Source organism: Panthera tigris, chromosome C2 (assembly GCF_018350195.1).
Source record: "Panthera tigris isolate Pti1 chromosome C2, P.tigris_Pti1_mat1.1, whole genome shotgun sequence".
NCBI classification, from domain to species: domain Eukaryota; kingdom Metazoa; phylum Chordata; class Mammalia; order Carnivora; family Felidae; genus Panthera; species Panthera tigris.
Window position 1 is genome coordinate 83494409 of NC_056668.1, and position 20877 is coordinate 83515285.

At 33.4% G+C, this 20877-nt stretch overlaps 1 protein-coding gene across 8 annotated transcripts in view; it reads right to left on the bottom strand.

Annotated features, from left to right (window-relative positions):
- Positions 1-20877, bottom strand: part of ATP11B (ATPase phospholipid transporting 11B (putative)) — a 129120-nt gene that overhangs the window by 19115 nt on the left and 89128 nt on the right. For 6 of the 8 annotated variants that reach the window (XM_042956602.1, XM_042956595.1, XM_042956601.1 and 3 more), the window contains exons 22-28: positions 20489-20634; positions 18776-18835; positions 17089-17216; positions 15893-16031; positions 5611-5676; positions 4960-5063; positions 3326-3491 (exon numbers count right to left, since the gene is read on the bottom strand). In XM_042956602.1, coding sequence (XP_042812536.1) covers positions 3326-3491; positions 4960-5063; positions 5611-5676; positions 15893-16031; positions 17089-17216; positions 18776-18835; positions 20489-20634 — 809 coding nt within the window. Of the gene's footprint in view, positions 1-792; positions 879-3325; positions 3492-4959; positions 5064-5610; positions 5677-15892; positions 16032-17088; positions 17217-18775; positions 18836-20488; positions 20635-20877 lie in introns of all 8 variants that reach the window. The other 2 variants (XM_042956597.1, XM_042956598.1) reach the window with 1 other exon arrangement.

A 20877-nucleotide genomic window follows, 5' to 3' on the forward strand; every position in this document is an offset into this window, starting at 1 on the left:
CTGAAAAGTGCCAAAAGTAAAAAAAAAATTTTTTTTTTTTTTAGTTATTAGTTCTATTACTTTCTCTCTTCAAATCAGACTGGAGTTAAAGTTAATAAATAGTTCTGGTGACTTAATTATCAAAAGTTTCAGGATTTAAAACTTTCATTCTCTTCTATAAAAAGACATCTATATTATTATTTTTGTGGTAACGGACAGAATGGATCTGTCTGTGGAGATAAATATATGTATCTCATATATATATATATGAGATACAAAATATATTGTGCAATTTATAGATGCACTAAACAGTAGGATATGAAATGTTTCAGCAGCCATTACAGTGTACAAAGACAAACACACACATGTATTTACAGCACGAATTAAGGCAAGATAAAAAATGGGCAACTCTCAGTTCCAAGTAACTGAAACTTAAAAAAACTTTAAACTTTATGATGAATTTCTGTAGCTTAAATTACTCAACATGCAGGAGCATCCTTAATTATGAAAATAATATGACAAGCAGAAGCATCAGAATTGTACTATAAAAGGTAGTTAAGGTGTACAATAGGTAACAAGGTACAGATCTCTGTCCTGTTATGCTGAATTTTCATCTGAATTTTCAGTTCAAAGAAGAAATGGATATATATTTTAAGTTTTAATATACATATTAATAAAGGTCAAATTAGAGACAGAGCTGTGCTAACAAAAATGCCCCACTCTTATTTCATGCCTCTGCCCATCTTTTGAATATTGTTTAATTGACCTTTAGCATGCAGAAGAGTTAACAAGGTTCTACTCCTCCTACTCTACCTAAGTTTGCTCAGCTGATTCCTGGCCCTCGACAATGGCTGCAGTGCGATGAACTCGTCACTTAAAGCAACTGTGTTGGAGTACATCTATAAGTGGACAGAAAAGGGATGGTACATACAACAAGTCAGTGAGCTGTAATCATCACCTAAGAGACAGACACAGGACAAACTTTGTAAAGACATCTGTTCCTCCAAGAATAGGAAATATACATGGTACACATACATGACTGACATTTGTAGGGCTGTTGGCTCTGCAATCAAGAGAATTTATTCTTCATTCTTAATACCACATGGTTATTCTGGAGAAAAACAAAGCTCAAAATAAATGCTGACAACTCTTTTTTTTTTTTTTATGGTTTTTTTTTTCTTGCTACTTTTGGCAAACAATGAAGTGTCTGACAATTTTCTAACCATTTCTTCATCATTTGAAATCAGTGGTAATGGTATAAGTCTGAAATAATAAAGATTACGGCTTGTAGCAAAGGAATAATGTCACACATAGGATGTGAATAACCATATACTGTTTCAGCAAAAACAAAACAAAACAAAACAAAACAAAAAAAACACAAAAACCCCCAGCAGGTTAGAAGATCTCTGAATGGAAGTAAACATTTCCTCTTTGGGTTGGACCACAATAGAACATCGGGTCAAGTCATTTAAAATTAAGTTTAGCGGTGCAAAAGGGAGATTGTACTAGATTACACACCCATTTAAAATAAGTTTAGTTTACCCCACGTTCCATTTTTAATCGATTTTAACCTATGGTAAAAGAACCAAAATATATATAAAATACTTCTAGCTTTTTCTGGTGTAAAGGTCTACTTTTAGGTGACAAATATTTCCTATGTAATCCTTTAAAAAGAGGCCATAGAAAAGGTAGCAAGAACTAATATCACTTTTTATTATCATAAGAAATCTCTATAAATACACATATTCTCATGTATCTAAAGATAAATGTAAATAAATCTGATTACTTTTATAAAGAATTAAGTTTTAAAAGTGGTGTCGTTAATATATTTTGGTGAAATATAACTTTATATAGGCCAAGAGGGGAAGACAAATGTGTTATCCATAAAGGTCTAGAAAAAGTGTAATAGACAATGTATTTAATACACTTAATACATTTAATACTTTCTTACTATAAATATTTATGTCTGAAGATTAGAAAAAAGATACACAAACCTTTTTGATATACATTTAAGGAATATACTGCAGAATAGAAAAGTTTCTCCATGCTGATGTAACTATGTGAGCACAGAGTAATCAATTATGCAAATTTCTCCAGCCCCATTTGGAAATTAGTATCACAGAGCAACATCCTCACTATCTTGATAATTATGATGCTTTTACTGAGGACTCACTACGTACAGGCCCAGGGTTAGGTGTTTTATATTCATTATCTCGACAATCATGTAAGGTAGTAATTATTATTCTGATTTTACAGAGGAGGAAATTGAGGCTTAGGGATGTGACTTGATTAGGGACACACATTTTATAAATGGTTAAGATGGTATTTGAATTAAGTCTGTCAGGCTTCAGAGGCCTATGCTGTTTCAATGGAGTTAAAATGTATATTGGCTAGGACTTAGTTACCAAAGCAAAGAAATGCTAAAGAAATGTTGATATGATCAACTGAAATTAAAGCTAATACATCATTTAGGAACCCACCTCAGATCACTACATACTTAGGGAGCAATTATTCTATTTTTGAATACACAACTAAATTTTCAAAATTTAAACAAAATTTGCTTTGTGTGTAGCAAATATGCAGAAAAAGTCTCAACCATGTACAAGTCAAATATACAAAATGGCACATTCAACTAAATAGCTATTATTTCCTGAGCATCTACTATGTTATTGAACATTATTTCACTTAATCCTCATTATAAGGGTAATGAAATAGATAGTTCTATCATAATTTTACTACTCATGAGGAAAGGGAGACTTAAAGTTACGGAGCTATCAAGTGGTAGAACTGGGTTCTGAACTGAGAATTATCAGGCTCTAAAGACTATATTCTTAAACACCATGTAACACATTGTTAATATTTATTAATATGCATTTAGTAAGAAAATATATTTTATAAAAATCCATTCTGTAAAAATTATTTAGGTTAAAGAACGTGTTTCAGACTCTTGTTGAAAACAAAGTCATGTGAAAAACTGATGCTAGAATTCTAATGTGTATCTAAAAGACATGGATTTATCCCAATTATAGATCTCTGATAGAATGCCGTAATGTTATTTAAAACATAGTTACTATGTTTATCTGGACATAACTTGATAGTCTTCTATTTAAATCTAGCGCTCTGTTAATAAACAGTATAATTTAAGAAAATTTTAATTTGCCAGGAGTCAAAATTAATAGAAATAAGAAACAACTAAAAAATATCACATATAATAATACTTATTTTGCGAAATACTTGACACAAGAATGGATAATTTCCTATTCTGTGATATAAGCAAATTATAATGACAGCTATTCATCATTACAGACCTCTAATTAAAAAGGTATTGTATATAAAAAGTGGTTACCTGTGCCTTTTCAGTATTTGTAGGATGGAGCTGTCGTTCAAATACTTTCTTCACAATATCAAGCAGTAGACATGTAACAACCATAAGTATTATGGCAAACCAAGCAGAACCACTTGATAGGAGCTGAATAAATACAAAGTACATATTCTGGGAGCCCAAAAATGGCCTGCAAAGAAAGAAGGTAGGCTTAATAGAAATAGAAAACTGGGTACCTGGGTGGCTCAGTTGGTTAAGCATCCAACTTCAGCTCAGGTCATGATCTCATAGTTCATGAGTTCATACGCTGTGTCAGCCTCTGTTCTGACAGCTCAGAGCCTGGAGCCTGCTTCGGATTCTGTGTGTGTCTCTCTCTGCCCCTCCCCTGTTCGTACTCTGCCTCTCTCTCTCTTTCAAAAATAAATATAAACATTTAAGTAGAAAACTGGTAAGACAATTTCTTAAATCAAAGCATCATGTAAATCCACTATGAACGTCATAATTTTAAGATTACTCCAGGCAAATGGTCAAAATTTGGAATTAGTATAATTAACTGCATATGTAATAAAACAAGAGAGACTTTAATTGTTAAAAATGAAATCCAATTTAATTACTTTCAATGACAACTATAGTTTTTATTATTAGGAGGGTGACAAGCAGCTGACTAGGTAACTCTACCTGAGCAGTAGGATATCAAAAGAATTATGCAGTAATACAGACTTATGAGACCAAGAATAGCAAGGAAAAGTATGTAACAAAATACTTTCCACTAAGCAACTAAATACTGATTACTCAAATCCTAGGCTGAAAAGCTCTTCTTAGAAGTTCTTCTCTAAAAATGTATTTTACAATAAATACACTCACAATTACAAATTCTACATAGTAATAGGTATAGTCGACATACTCTTTTTGGAATTTTTGTATAGATCACTTCAAAAGAATATGGGGAAATACAGAAAGAAATGGAAAAATAAAGAGGATTAAAATTAAACATTCTAGATGATAATAAGGGTATCCTTGTATGATCCTAAATGGAGGTTAATATTTAATCCAAGACGTTTTGGCTACTTTGTGTAGTTTTCTGCCTGACACTGGCATCAAAGACACAGCGGGCAAATGTAATTCTCCAAAGGAGAGATTTTAGATTCTCACTCACTAAAGAATCTTAAGAGAGGCATTAATTTTCAATCTATCAGAGTGACAGAATATCTGATTTTACCAATAAAGACGAAGCATATTATTTACTTTTGAAAAAGAAGTTAACTCATTCATAAAAATAATGGTTCTATGTGACTTATATTATGTACACTGATAATTTAGAGGTAATATGGTTACTGTAATTTGAACACTAAGTGTACAGTAAAACAACTGTGGTTTAAACCCTAGCTTTGCTACTTCTTAACCTTTGTTATCTTGGTTTTCAGTTTCCATATTGAAAGAATAGATATAATAATATCTTAAGTTAAAACCACTAGAACATAGTATATATTCAGTAATTGTTAATTTTGCTTCTCCCTATCAGTAAGATCAACTGAAAGAAGCAAATTTATTACCGAATAGGGTCTCAAAATTATTCTGAGCAGAATTTGTTCATAATATAACCTATCATAATAAATAGAGTTGAAGCAATATAATTAAAATATAATATAGTTACTTACCAGAGAATCCCTCCATAAAACAAAGAAAATACAAAATAGAATATAATAGATCCCCAGGTAACAAGATGGTTGATCCAGGTCCAAAAATGAGTTTCCAAAGCCATCTAAAAAAAATTTTTTTTAATCTTTAATACAAAACAATACTTACTTAAATTAAACTTCATAGATGAAATATAAGAATAAAATGTAGTAATTTTAAGTGCCTAAGGTGCCTATGGCAAGTCCCTCAGAAGATAAATATTAATGAAAGGGTCCATATGAAATTGAATAATTTCAAGTTTATAATGTTTTTCTTCTATGAGGAAGTAGCACTGAAATTCATTGAATACTTTACTCTCTACTCCATGGACTGAAACAACCTGGGTTATTTAACATTATATATAGGGAAGTGAAATTTCAGAGATGAATATCGTGAGGTTAACCTTTATTTGACCATAAAAATCAGCTGAGGCTTTCCAAAATAACAAACTTAAATGTTTTTTAATAAAAATTAAAATGAAATATTAAAATAGCAATCAGTGAAATTATTCATGACTAAAAAAAGAAGTTAAAAGGCAAACATATCAACTTACAGTTAAAAAAAAAAAACAAAATTAACTTTGAATTATACAGATACAAAATGTGTCCATGTTTCTAATTTCTGCACCATACCTTGACTGTGACTGTAATAACCATGACTGTGAAAACCAAGGTGCCGAATGTCCAGTTTCCAAACATCTAAACAGAAAACAAAAAAACAAAAAAACAGAACCATTACTCCATTAAGTATTAATAGGATGCTAAATCAGATATAAGGAAAAAGAAAAAAGCCACATAACTTCATTCCTTACTAAAAATCACTTGCATTATGTAGGCCAGGTACATTTGAAATCTGCGACTACATTTGTAAGGTTAAAGCAGGTTATGAAAGGTTAAAGGTTATGAAAAAAACATAAAGCATTATTATGTTTATTACCGTCATGTAAAAATGATCCTTTGGAGAACATTATCAGATTAGAAACCCAAAGATGGCTTTGAGATTGTGTGACACAGGATGTTTTTAGCTAGAATGATAGTTATTAGTGACTACTTTATTCATGTCACACAATAAAAATGATAACTCTTCAATCACAACTGTCTTCTGAAACCATTCCAACCAGAGGTTATGGCAGATCACTTGACACTGTATTTCTGGACACAGCGTAGGTGAGCAGGCTCATAGGGTAATTCTATTTTTAAGTTTTTGAGGAAACTCCACATTGTTTTCCAGAGTGGCTGCACCAGTTTGCCTTCCCACTAACAGTGCAAGAGGGTTTCCGTTTCTCCACATCCGCACATCTGTTGTTTCCGGGGTTGTTAATTTTAGCCACTCTGACTGGTGTGAGGTGGTATCTCAATGGGGTTTTGATTCGTCTTTCCCTGATGATGAGCAATGTTGAACATCTTTTCATGTGTCTTTTAGCCATCTGTATGTCTTTGGAAAAGTGTCTATTTATGTCTTCTGCCCATTTCTTCATTGGATTATTTGTTTTTTGGGTGTTGAGTTTGGCAAGTTCTTTACAGTTTTTGGACACTAACTCTTTATCTGATATGTCATTTACAAATATCTTCTCCCATTCCGTCAGTTGCCTTTTAGTTTTGTTGATTTTTTCCTTTGCGGTGCAGTAGCTTTTTATCTTGATGAGGTCTCAATATTTCATTTTTGCTTTTAATTCCATTGCCTTTAGAGACGTGTTGAGCAAGAAATTGCTGTGGCTGAGGTCAAAGAGGTTGTTTCCTGTTTTCTCCTCTAGGGTTTTGATGGTTTCCTGTCTCACATTTAGGTCTTTCATCCATTTTGGGTTTATTTTTGTGTGGGTGTAAGAAAGGGATCTAGTATGCTAGATATGTTACCAGTATGCTACTGGTATCTAGTGGGTAGAGGCTAGGCATGCTGCTTAACATCCTACAACTCCTAGGATGAACCCCTACAATTAAAATTATCTGGCTCAAAATATCATTAGTACAGAAGGTGGGAAGCCCTGATTCTGAGGGTAGGAAGAGAAGACTGAAGAGGAACAGTCAGTAAAGAAGCCAAAGTAAGTTATAGAAGCTGAGAGAAGATAACGGCAGGTAGGAAGGCTTTGTAAATTGTGCCCAGTGGTTGAGTTCATAAGGGCTGGGAAATGCTCTTGGATTTAACAATGTAGGGGTGGCTGGTGACCATAAAGAACATGGTTTTGACAGAGTGCTGGGAGCAAAAGCCCCACAGGAGTATGTTCAAGGGAGAAGAGGAAACAGGAAGTAGAAACAGCAAAAAAAGATAGGTTCTTCAAATTTTGCTCTGAAAATACACAAAAAATACAGCAAACGCAATCTGTAGCTCAAGGAACTGTGATTTTCATTAGAAGATGGGAAATATTAGAACATGTCTGTATGGTGACTAGTATGATCTAATAGAGGATGACAGACTGATGAGAAGGAAGGTGAAAAGATAATTGCAGGAGTAAAGTCCCAGGTTAGGCAAGAAGGGGTTTAAGAATAAACAAAAGATGAAAACTTTTTGTATTAGGTTTAACTTAACTATACAGAGATCTATAAATGAATTACCTTCCCTAATCAGTTGTTTAGTTCTCCAATACAAACTCTCTTTATTATAGATTTTAAACATTTGATCAATTGTTGGGTGATACGATAAGAAGCGAAGTATATTTTTCTTTAAAAAAAATTTTTTTTTAATGTTTATTTATCTTTGAGAGACAGAGTACAAGCAGCGGAGGGTCAGAGAGAGAGCGAGACACAGAATCTGAAGTAGGCTCCAGGCTCTGAGCTGTCAGCATAGACCCTGTCCTGGGGTTTGAACCCACACAGTCCGATGCAGCGCTTGAATACATGAACTGTGAGATCATGACCTGAGCTGAAGTCGGATGCTTAACTGACTGAGTCACCCAGGTGTCCTGCAAAGTGTATTTTTCTGTTCTCTTCTAATGTACACTAAATTTCATTTTCTATCAATTGCCTGGAGTATTACCAGCGCTTTAAATATTTGTCTCATGAATAAGTGAACATACAGGGAAATTCTTTTTTAAAAAAAAATTTTTTTTTAAATGTTTTATTTATTTTTGAGACAGAGAGAGACAGAGCATGAATGGGGGAGGGGCAGAGAGAGAGGGAGACACAGAATCGGAAGCAGGCTCCAGGCTCTGAGCCATCAGCCCCAGAGCCCGACGCAGGACTTGAACTCACGGACCGTGAGATCGTGACCTGAACTGAAGTTGGACGCTTAACCGACTGAGCCACCCAGGTGCCCCTACAGGGAAATTCTTTAATGAACTAGATAATCAAAGTTGTATTAATCATAAAATGTTTTATTCAAAGAAATCTGTATCTACTTATAGGAATTAATTGCATATGTGTTCTTGAATGACCTGACTGGTAATTACGGTGGTTAAATCATTTAAATTGAAATAAAAGATACTGTATTCACTGTGGAATACAGATACAAAATGACATATTTCTAGTCTTAACACAGAGCTCTTACCATTTGGTGGTTAGGTTTCAACAGCTGATGACATGTATAGCATGAAAGAGAAATTAATTAAGGATAGGAAATAAGGGGAGAAATCATTATAATTTCAAGAAAAAATAGTGAACAGTATAAAAAAGTTTATTTTTCTCTTTCAGAATTACAACCTGAAATTTCATCTCTTTAGTCTACCTTGAGTTGCTAATTAATCTGGCAAATGGTCCAGACCTAGAAGGTTTGATGAGGGTGTATTACTTTTTCTTCCTTAATATATTATATCTCATTAAATTTTTAATGTGGTGGAATAGTGTACAAAATGTATTTTAGAATGGTACTGTGGCTCTGATAATTCCAACATCTCCACTGGAGAAGTCTAACTAAAATTAGAATACTCTAAAAACTTGTCCCTTTTTCTCCCAATCCTATATATATTTTTGTAATTTCAGTTATTTTAGTGTTTAAAACTGGGTACAATTTCATAAGGACACAAATCATTAATGGTAGACATTTTCCTTTTAGTTCTTGCACACTTCAATAGAACAAAACCAAAACAAGCAAATTTAAAAAAACCCTTATTTGGGCCAGATCTCATTTTAAATAGTAGTTGCCTAGTTTGTCATTTTCATATCAGACCATTGAGAATGAGTGGAGTAGATATTAGTATTTGAATTCCTGAGTTAACAGGAGCTGTTTTTCTTTAATCTTCTTTCTTGTGAAGCCTTTGGCTGAAACCACCCAACAAGCAAAATGTCATGTAGGCTTATGATGGGAACTCAGCTACCTCTAAAACTCTTCTCCTGATTATTTTCCTCCCTATATCATCTTGGTTTTCCATTCTCACCATATGACTAAAATTCCCTCCTTTCTGTTTCCTTCATTGTAGTGTTTTAGTCTTCTAATGTACTCTTACCCAAGCTGACATGCCTTTGCCTTTGCATCCTACAGAAGTCCACTTTATTAGAGGTGAACTCTTCGAATCTGAATTGCTTTTCTACCTTCTTTCTTATCTATAATCTTAAGTATCATCTTCCCCATCTATGATTTTAAATAGCTTTTTCCCTGAGAAAGTTACCTTGCTGAGATCATAGGAAGACAATACAAGCTATTTCCAAAAATATTCCAAACAGCAACATTGTCAGAATAAGTGTGTTCTAAGATGAGATTACTTACTCTGCAGAGATCAAGAGAGGGGGAGATAAATTCTTCTTTTTTTAAAAAGACAGTCATTTGTTTTTAGTACCTCTTACTTTACTTAAATAAACATTCTTCATTGGTGTTTACCTCCCAATTATTTAGCTTTTCAAAAAAAAATGATTTCATAGATAGTCATGTTCTTAGAAACAGAAAGCAGAATTGATTTCCAAGGGCTGAGAAAAGGGAGAAATGGGTAGTAGTTTATAGAGTTTTGGTTTTCCAAGTTGAAAAAGTTCTGACGATTTTATTGTACAACAATATGAATATACTGAACTGTACTCTTAAAAATGTTAAGGTGGTTAAAAAAAAAAAGTATCACATTCTTTTACAAAGCAGGAAAGAATATCCAATGGGAAAAAGACTATCTCTTCAACAAATGGTGTTGGGAAAAATGGACAGCAACATGCAAAAGAAACTGGACCGCTTTCTTACACCATACACAAAAATAAATTCAAAGTGGATTAAGACCTTAATGTGAAAACTGAAACCATAAAAATCCTAGAAGAGAACACAGGCAAGAACTTCTTTGACGACAGCCTCAGGAGCTTTTTTTCTACATGTGTCTCCTGAGGCAAGGGAAAACAAATGCAAAAATAAACTACTGGGGCTGCATCAAAATAAAACTTCTGCACAATGAAGGAAACAATCAACAAAACAAAAAGGCAATCTATGGTATGGGAGAAAGTATTTGCAAATGACAAAGCCAATAAACGGTCAGTATCCAAAACATATAAAGAACTTGTAAAACTCAACACCCCAAAAACAAATAATCCAATTAAAAATTGGGCAGAAGACATGGACAGACATTTCTCCAAAGAAGACATCCTGAGGGCTGACTCAAGAAAAGATGCTCACCATCACTTACCATCAGGGAAATGCAAATCAAAACTACAGTAAAGTATCACCTCACACCTATCAGAATGGCTAAAATCAACAACACAAGAAACAACAGGTGTTGGTGGGTATGTGGAGAAGAGAACACTTGGGCACTGTTGGTGGGAACGTAAACTGGTGCAGCCACCATGGAAAACAGTATGGAGGTTCCTCAAAAGGTTAAAAACAGAACCACCCTATAATCCAGCAATTTGCACTACTGGATATTTACAAAGAGTACAAAAACACTAATTCAAATGGATACATGTATCTCTATGTTTACAGCAGCATTACTTACAAAGTATGGAAGCAGCCCAAGTGTCCACTGATTGATAAATAAACAAGAGGTGGTATATATACACAATGAAATATTATTCAGCCATTAAAAGAGAATGAAATCTTGTCATTTGCAACGATACAGATGGAGCTAGAGAGTATAATGCTAAGTGAAATAAGTTAGAGAAAGACAAATACCATATGATTTCACTCATGGGGAATTTAAGAAACAAAACAAACCAGCAAAGGGAAGAGAGAGAGAGAGAGAGAGAGAGAGAGAGAGAGAGAGAGAGAGAGGAACCCAGAAATAGACTCTTAATTACAGAGAACAAAGTGATGATTACCAGAGGGGAGGTGGGTGGAAGGATAGGTTAAATAGGTGATGAAGATTAAGGAATACACTTGTGATGAGCACTGGGTGACATAAGGAATTGAATCACTGTACGGCACACCTGAAACTAATAGAACACTGTATGTCAACTAACTGGAATTAAAATAAAGACTTTCTAAAAAGTATCAAATTATCTATTTTTAAATATGTGCAGTTTACTGTATATCAAATACAACTCAAGGTGTTTTTAAAAAATGATTTAGTGGAAATCAGTTTTCATTATTTTTGGAGGACTTAAAAATTTTTTAATTCATTTTTTTATATTTCTAAGTAACCTGTACACCCAACGTGAGGCTCAGACTCACAACACTGAGATCCAGAGTTGCATGCTCTACTGACTAATAAGCCAGCCAGGTTCCCCCGGAGGGCTTAAAAAAATTTTAAGTTATATTAAGATCTGACTGACTTATTTCGCTTAGCATTGTAATTTCACTCATACATGTAATTTAAGAAAGAAAACAAACAAGCAAAGGGAAAAAGAGAGGGAGACAAATTAAGAAATGGATGCTTAACTATAGAAAACAAACTGATGATTACCAGAAGAGAGGGGAGTGGGGAGATGGGCTGAACAGATGATGGGGATTAAGGAGGGCACTTGTTGTGACGAGTACTGGGTGATGTATGGAATTGGTGAATCACTATATTGTACACTAGAAACTAATATAACACTGCATGTTAACTAACTGGAATCAAAACAAAATCTTAAAAAAATAAAACTAAAGTTTTTGTCAAACATAAAGTTACATCAAGATCTCTAACAAATATTCTATAACCATTTTAACTTTTGTCAAAACTCTTTAAACATAAAAGAAATGGTGATTGTGCTTTTCCATGAAGCATGTTTAAAAACACCAAAAAAGTTGATTCTGTTGGATTACAGAAATACTTTAAAGTTTTATGTTAAGCTCATTTTTAGCTTTGAAAATAAAATGAAAAGATTACCCATGCAATATAGCCACCAAATTACTGATCTGTGACTTCTGGACAAATGTTTGTGATGATACCACTGCACTGTAAGATAAGCTCCAGGTTGTACAAGCACTAGGAGTATCTTAAGCCTGCATAAGGCTAGGCAAATTTTACATGAATTTAATTCTTCTACTATTTTGGAGAAAAATAATTAAAAATTCATCACTATGTCATTTTTAAATGGTGCTGTGAAGGTAAAGATCTGCCCATAGGAAAGCAGTTTTTAGACACACACACACACACACACACACACACACACACACACACACACAAGCATTCAGCCATGTTATATACATTACTCTTTCCAAATCTCACAGAAAATTTTATCAGGGTTCTTGTATTTTACTTAAGAAAGGAAGTCCTGTTAAAAAGATCTGAGAATATATGAAAAATGAGTAATTCTTTCCTAAGTTAAAGAGAAATTAAGAATGAGTGAATACTTCAAAAATATTTGTTGAAAATTCATACTTATAATATTCATGATACTGCTAGACCCTTATACAAAAAAATGGGAGTGGAATCTTAACTTCTCCTGAACTGTCCTGCTCTACCTGGACCCTAAACTATTTCAACTCTTTCTCCTGCTCCTCTCTCAGGGTCACTGATTTGCATCAACTTCATCCTTATCTCCAGCTATTCCTCTTCCCAGTACTTCCCCCTAATAATGTTTTCTACTTCAGGCTTTCAACTGTTGGTAGATTTGTTGGGCACACAGGAATAACTAACTGGAAAACAGAAACCATTCAACATATCCAGTGTTGAACAATGGGACATGAGCTAGATGTCTAAAAAGATTTTCAGTATAGGAAGATGTAAGAGAGGGCTGGAGCAAAAGGACAGAGGTCTGTGGGCTTAACCCTAAGGAACAGATGGTTCTAAGACTTTGGGAAAAAAGAGACAAGAGATGAAATATAACAATGGCTTGGAACTAAAATGAGCACATTCTGAGAGAGTCAGCAAGGACAATTTAACATACACATTTAAAGAGGAAAGAGATTCCAGGAGAAGTTGATCAGATGGGATTGGGAAGGCAGGGTCTTCAAAATACTTATTGGATGGTAAAAATAACAACTAACTCTGCCAAGACTGATTGAGTACTTGTACATGCCTAATGCTCTTTATATGCCTAATGCTCTTTATATATAATAATCCTCACTGCAAACCTAGAAGGTAGGGATTCTGCTCCTATATATAATTTTGTGGGTGAGGAAACTGAGTCTTAGAGAGGTTAACTAACTCATCCCAAATCACTCAAATGGTAACTTCAGGTGTCAGGTTGTGGAGTCATTTCACCTGATCCCAATGTGTGCTTCTTTCCCACTATACCTAGTATTGGTGGCAGGGAGTAGTAGATTAGTTTCTAATGGTATATATCTGAGTGATAGAACAATTAGGCTAAAAGGGGAAAGAAGTTAATGATTTACAAATTGAGTTACCAAAAAAAGGGAAACCAACAATTCATACATGGTAATGAAAAAAATCTTCATTAAGATTTTATCTTTGTATACAGCATGCTTAAAATTTAATTTTAAAAGAGTCACTAAACATAAGAAACAAATTTAAATTATCAAGGGAATACTTAAATTCTGACATATAATAAAATACTATGTAGCCATGAAAAAATATTTTTGAAGCATTTTTAATAACATGGAAAGTCACTTAGGCTATAATAAGGGGAGAACTATAATAAAGCTATCATTGGGGCGCCTGGGTGGCTTGGTCGGTTAAGCGTCCGACTTCGGCTCAGGTCATGATCTCACGGTCCGTGAGTTCGAGCCCCACGTCGGGCTCTGTGCTGACAGCTCAGAGCCTGGAGCCTGTTTCAGATTCTGTTGTCTCCCTCTCTCTCTGCCCCTCCCCTGTTCATGCTCTGTCTCTCTCTGTCTCAAAAATAAATAAACGTTAAAAAAAAAAATTTTTTTAAAAAGCTATCACTGAGACATAGGGGGATATAAATTATGAGGTTAATGGAAAATAGCAAAAAAATAAAAAGGAATGGGTGAAAACATGTTAAAATCATAGAAGTAATTATACTTAGGTAAAAGGACAACAGGTGATTTCTTTTTTTTTTTTTAAAGATTAAAACAATTATTTTAGTAACCTCTACACCTACTGTGGGGCTCAAACTTACAATCCCAAGATCAAGACTAGCACACCCTCTGACAGACTCAGCCAGGGGCCCTGGTGATTTATTTTCTTTCTATTTTTTCCTATGTATTTCAAATTTAATGGACACATACAACTTTTAAAATCAGGAACAAAGTACTAACCAGCAACAAAAAAATTAATTTCCTTTCATGGATGACATGTTCCTTCTACTTTTCAAACCTTCTGTCCAGTTTTCACCCTAATATTTCAGGTAGCAATGGGCATACTATCTGTAAGTTTGATGGTCCTTGCACAGGTGGCACTATTGTGCACAAAGGCACTGGGCTAATAACTTGTTTCTCAAAGGAACTTAGGATCATGGCTAAGCACACAGGCTTTGAAGTCACAGAGATCTGAGTCTGAATTCTGTTCTTGTAATTTATTTATGGTGTGACCTGAGGCAAATTTCTTAACCTCTCCAAGGTTAATTTTCTAATATGCAAAAAGTAATGATATTTTCCTCACAGAGTTATTATAATTTAATAAGCTACCACACACAGTTGGCACAAAGAAATAACTCAATAAAAGGTAGTATTTGGGAAGTGCCGTAATCTTTATACTGTACAAGATCATATTTTTGTCCAAATCAGGCTAAACATGTCCTCAAAAGTGAATGCATGTATGTTCCTGCACTACATCTTAAAGGAATGGCTAAAAAAAACCTCTGTACAATTGAAATCCATTTCCTTCATTGCACTTGGATATTTTATTTGCTTATTTTTTGTATCTCACACGACTCTATGCTCCATGACCAAGCATGTTTAGTTAATCTCACATATCACATATCCAGAACCTAGTATAGTACACAGTATGCTTGGTCCTTAATAAATATTTGCCAAACAGATAAAACTTCATATTCTCCCAATTGCGAATCTTGTATCTCTGTGTCTCAAAATATATTCTTCAATGCTTAAGTACTGCCAGTGGGAAAGGGAAACTAAAGGCGACAAGCATTTCCAATTTACCACAGTACCACTGCTGTCACTTCCTTTCCTCATAACTCATTTAGCTAAGCCTAGAAAGAGAGGCCTAATTCAGCCAGAAGTCAAATAAGCTCTCCGATCAGGACACAGTAACAATGGCCACTTCCTAAGCATACCAAAAAAAAAAAAATAAAATAAAAATTAAAAAAAAATAAAAAAAAAAAAAAAGAAAGAAAAATTCACATGATTAAAAGCAAAAAACTAAACACCAAGTCCTCATTTCTCATATGAAAAATGCAGGTCACAGTATCTCTCCAATAGGATTATCGTGACAATTAATGGAGATGGAACATGTAAAACTCTTAGCAAAATAGTAAGCACTAAATAGACAGCAATTATTATTAAGACACAATCCTAAAGCAAACAGCATGCAAGGATATATCCCCTCGTGTGAATTAATTTAATAGCAAAACTGCCTAGTAACTTGAGTTTCATATTAAGACTATACTGTAATGCTTTTAACTTTTGAAATCTTTATACAATTGCATTTTAACTTAATACCTACAATTTTATAATTTGAATTGAATTTTACTTTTATTTTTTATGAGAGAAAGTTATGAGATCAGACTAAATGAAATTATTAACAAATATTCTTTAAAAAATGATATATTTTACCTGGCCATTTCCAAGCAGAGATATATCTTTTCCAATTAGAAAATAGGATCCAAAAAAGAAAATAAAGGCATGACTGAAACCCAGGATGGTCCAATAAAGAAATGTTTTAATGCTTAGTTGACGGTTTTTACTAATGTCTCTGTATATTAAAAAAAAAAAAAAAAAGAGAAAAAGGAACATGGTAGGATTCATGTTTATTATTTCCATACTAAATTATTGTTACAAATTCACAATGAAAAAACAAGAAGGATATTTAATTTAAAATTGCTTAAAAATATTAGCAGAAAGTATACACCTGAATTTACAAATCACTGTTTATAATACACATCTGTGTAGCAGCTTATAGTTCATGTAATATATTTAAAAACATTTTCTCATTTAGAAAAAAAACATGATATAGGCATAATAATTCAGCTTAATTGTTAAAAGTTGATCTATCTGTAGTATATTCTGTTGTGAACAGTCACTCTGCTATGACTATCTGTTTTAGTGGAGTCATTTGAGTTTGGTTCAGCATTGAGGCTCCTAATCGATTTCATATCCACCAAAGGCTGGAAGGAAGAGCAGTTTGTGGTAATCTTAGGTCAAGCCCAGTCCTAGATATCCTGGGAAATCAAAGTGAGTCATTGCCATTTCTGGATGACTGAATACCTCTGTAAGAGTGGACATCAGGTTAACTTGGGAACCATAAACTGGTCTTCAGGAATAGTTCCACATCTCTGTGATTACTTACTTGGTTCTGGGGAAGCAGGGATAACCCAGAAGATCTGGAATAGGAATTAATGTCCTCAACCCTGAATTTTGCATTGATTATGACTTATTAATTTGTCAACGCTAGAAAATAAACTAATTTTTTAGAAACTCTGGAGACAACCAATTACTAAATAACTTCTTTTGTGCACATAAAATGGAGTATTACTGGTTTGCAACAGTAAATGCAAATTAAACAACTGCCCAATGCATTCCTAGTACAAAAGTGTTCATTTCTAAAAACACTGGAAAAGTTATTAAATTTTTCTTTGATATCCAATAACTATAAACCATAAACTAAAATACTTCCTTAGTAAAATATTAATCACCGAGATACTGCCTAATATATTTGCTTATTTATAGGATGCTTTCAAAAATTGGTAACTACGTAACACACTTTTTATACTCAGAACTGTTATGGACATTTAATACCGGAAAATACTTACCGATAGAGGGTAGGCTTGCTCTGTAATACGTGAGGGTCTATATGCTGTTCCAACAGACTATATATCAGTATAGGTAGGGAAGTAAAACAAATATTGTATAAAGTCAGGTACACGCTGTCATACAGTGTCTAGAAAGAGAAATTGGTGGGAATTTTGAGATTCTAAACTGTGTATTAGTTATGTATATGATCACAAAGAAGCCTACTGGAAATAAGCATAAAAATTATATAGCTTTCTCAATTTACACAAAAATCCAATTTAGTAATTCCAATTTGTTTCTTACATAGACACAAACACATAATATTCCTAGATTTATATTCTTTGTGGGAATTGGAACACTTTGTTATGTCAAGTGATCTGGAATTACAGTGAATTGGAGCTACACTTCAAGATTCTCCACAATTTGGTCATTGAGATGTCGTTTTTACACAATTCTCCTGCATGCATCTTAGGCTTTTTACTATTCCTTTGGTAGGGAAAACATACAGTTTTGCTTTTATGACTCTGTCTTCCCATCTAAGTCCTACATTTCCTTTAAGGTATGATCCATGAAACTTTAAACATTGGCTCAAGTTCTTGATGATCAAACGTCCTCTTCTAAACAGCTGTCTGTGCTACTATTGGTACTAAATGCCTCGCACTTTGCGTACACTTCATTTATTGTTTTTATTGTTATTAATACTGTCTCAAATTATACTGTAAATTCCCTGAAAACCTAATCAAAATAGATTAGGTCTACTTATAGACCTAGCATTCTCTAATTCATTCAAGTAAGCAAACATTATTACTGGCAATCAATGCCCAAGCAGATACTTGAAATTTAGAGCCACAGGTTGTAAACGGAAGCAAAAACAGGATTAAGGATAGAGACAGCTAAAGAAAAACCTAAGATAATCAGGCTCTTATTATTTCAATAAATTAGAACAAATATCTTAATTAGAGATGTATAATGTGGTATGTAAAAAGGGTGCTCAATTAGTCAAAAGCAGTAGATCCTAGTATGGTTTAGTTATTAACTTCGTAGCTATGTGATCATGGCAAGTTACTTAATTTCTGTGGATTTCAATTTCATTTTCCATAGAATAAAACAGAGTAGATGGCAAATATGTGACGTGTGTACAACCAAAGACCCACATGTGCTCATTATAGCTACTACTACCTGATTACAGGGTTTCTCTCTGAGCCTGTAGCTTCAGAACACTTTTCAAACTAGCATTCCTGGTGGCTCTACCAGTTATTTACAGTTCATTACTGAGATAAAGTCTATATATCATTCCTGGACTCAATCACTAAACTTCCTTCCCCATCCAAAAAACTCTGTGAGTCAAAAAATAAATAATGAGGTAATCCCCCAATAGTTACTCTAACATGGCTTAATATAGAGCTTACAGAAATATTACATGTAAGTTGAAAAAGTTACCAAAATTCTCTCATAAGCTGTTAAGAGTTAATACTTATTTTTTAGAAAACATCTAGAATTAAAATATATTTTGGTATTAACATTCACTTCAAACTGAAAATCAGAATAAATATTATCAATTTTATACTGATCAAATACACTAATTAGGGAATTTTTGTCTATTTATTTGTAGGACTAGGAAAAATGTAAAAAGTCCCTCCAACTATCAAAAACTGAATACACACACCTTATTCTAAAAGGATAAATCAAAAGCTTCTATTTACTTACTTGTTGAGAAAACAAACAGTAGAACTGATATAAAAATTGGGGTGTGATAAAGCACACATTCTGAAAAACAAGATTAAACGGAAATAATTAAAATATTTGGGTCTAAAAGGGAAATAATTTCTAAGAATGGTTATTAAAGAGTCCAGAACACAATTTCTGATATGGTAAGTAGAAGATCTACTCATAGGAACTTGTTCCCTTATTTAAAATTTCTAAAAGAATTCTAAGCAGTACTTCAAATGTCAGAATGAAAATCGCTTGGGCTCTTATTGCTAAACAATGCCATAATTTTGAATTTACAGCCTTCCAGCTATTATTCCATACTTTTCATATATAATACAATAAGTACAGTTTATTTAAACTATAGGGTTATGGGCACCTTGGTGGCTCAGTCAGTTAAGCATGCGACTCTTGATTTCGTCCCAGGTCATGATCTCAACGGTTTGGGAGTTCCAACCCCATATCAGGCTCTGTGCTGACAGCACGGAGCCTGCTTCGGATTCTCTCTCCCTCTCTCTCTCTGCCCCTTCCCTGCTCACACACTCTCTCTCAAAAATAAATAAAATAAACATTTAAACCTTAGGGCTTAATAGCTTTTAAATAAAAATATTTAAAATAATAAATGGAATTATGGAAACATCTTTCCATTTCAATATACAGTATAAAACCTTGGATTGTGAGTAACTTGGTCTGTGAGTGTTCTGCAAGATGAGCAAACATTTCTAATAAATTCTAACTTGATAAATGAGCAATGTCTTGCAATATGAGTAGTATGCGATACTGAATGTCATATGATCACAACTCTGCCAATGGTTTTTGAAATTTGCTTTGATAAAGTGCTCTGGATTACAAGCCTGTTTCTGGAATGAATTATGCTCACAAACCAAGGTTTTATTGCACTTATATCATAGCAAAAGTTATGATAAGATAGAAAAGCTATAATAAGGTGGCCATCATTTATTAGCAATATGCAATCTACCTGTGTTCTTTCATTGGCTTATAGATATTATTTATAGAATATATGCAATATAGAACACTATATATTGTATTAAATATCTTGGTATTCAGGAGCTCCTAACATGGGTTCCCTTGAAGTATACCTTCCCAAAAAGGGTTAAGAGAGAGAATCGTATTTCAACATAATTAGTTTCCTTGTAATCCTAAAATGTATCTTATTTTATGCATATAAAACCCCTCTAATGAGTAGTTTATACATCTTACTAGACTACCAAAAGGTCATTCTTGGCACAAAAAGGATGAAGAACCTCTGCTTGAAACCACTGTACTGGACCTAAATTAAAACTTATTACTGGCTCAGGAAAAAATAACATGAAAGAAATCAAATTAAGTATGTTTTAATTTGCATAGAATAAAATTATCAATTTTAAGTGTGAATTTTGATGCTAACAAATTTATGCACCCAAGTAACCACCACCACAATCAAATTAGAGAGCTTTTTCTATCATGCAAAGTTCTCTTATATCCCTTTCCAGTCAGTGCTATCACCTGCACCCCTGGCCTCAGGCAACCGCTGATTTTCTTTCTGTAGTACACATTAGATTTATGACAAAATAATCAAAGTATATCCCATAAACTGTTATTTTTACTTATAGAAACAATTTTTAAGAATAATTTGAATGGCAATCACATACCTTAAATTAAAACCTCAAATTACTGTCAGTAAATGGTTATATATATCTCCATGAAACTCACCTTATAAAAAAAATACTGTACAAGGGTAGCTATTCTAATATAATAAAAATGACCATGAACAAAAAGCAATTTGGAGAGGAATTTAAATCTAGCTATTGCATAGTCACTGTTTCTTGCAGCTTGTCTTCCTTCTTTACCCATGATTCCTGTAATAAAGAAGACAAAAAGGCAAGTTCATTGATAACTGAGAAGTGTGATTTTGATAATTTAACTACAAATATCTTAATTATCTATAGCAGTTGAACCTGGGCTTGGGAGCACTATTTCCCAATATAGAGTGGATAGAAGATTCCCAAAAGGTTGCTCCACTTAAATCAAATACATAATTAAAACAAATCTACAATACATACCAGGTATGTAACATCAAGTGTCAAAGACTCAAAATATAA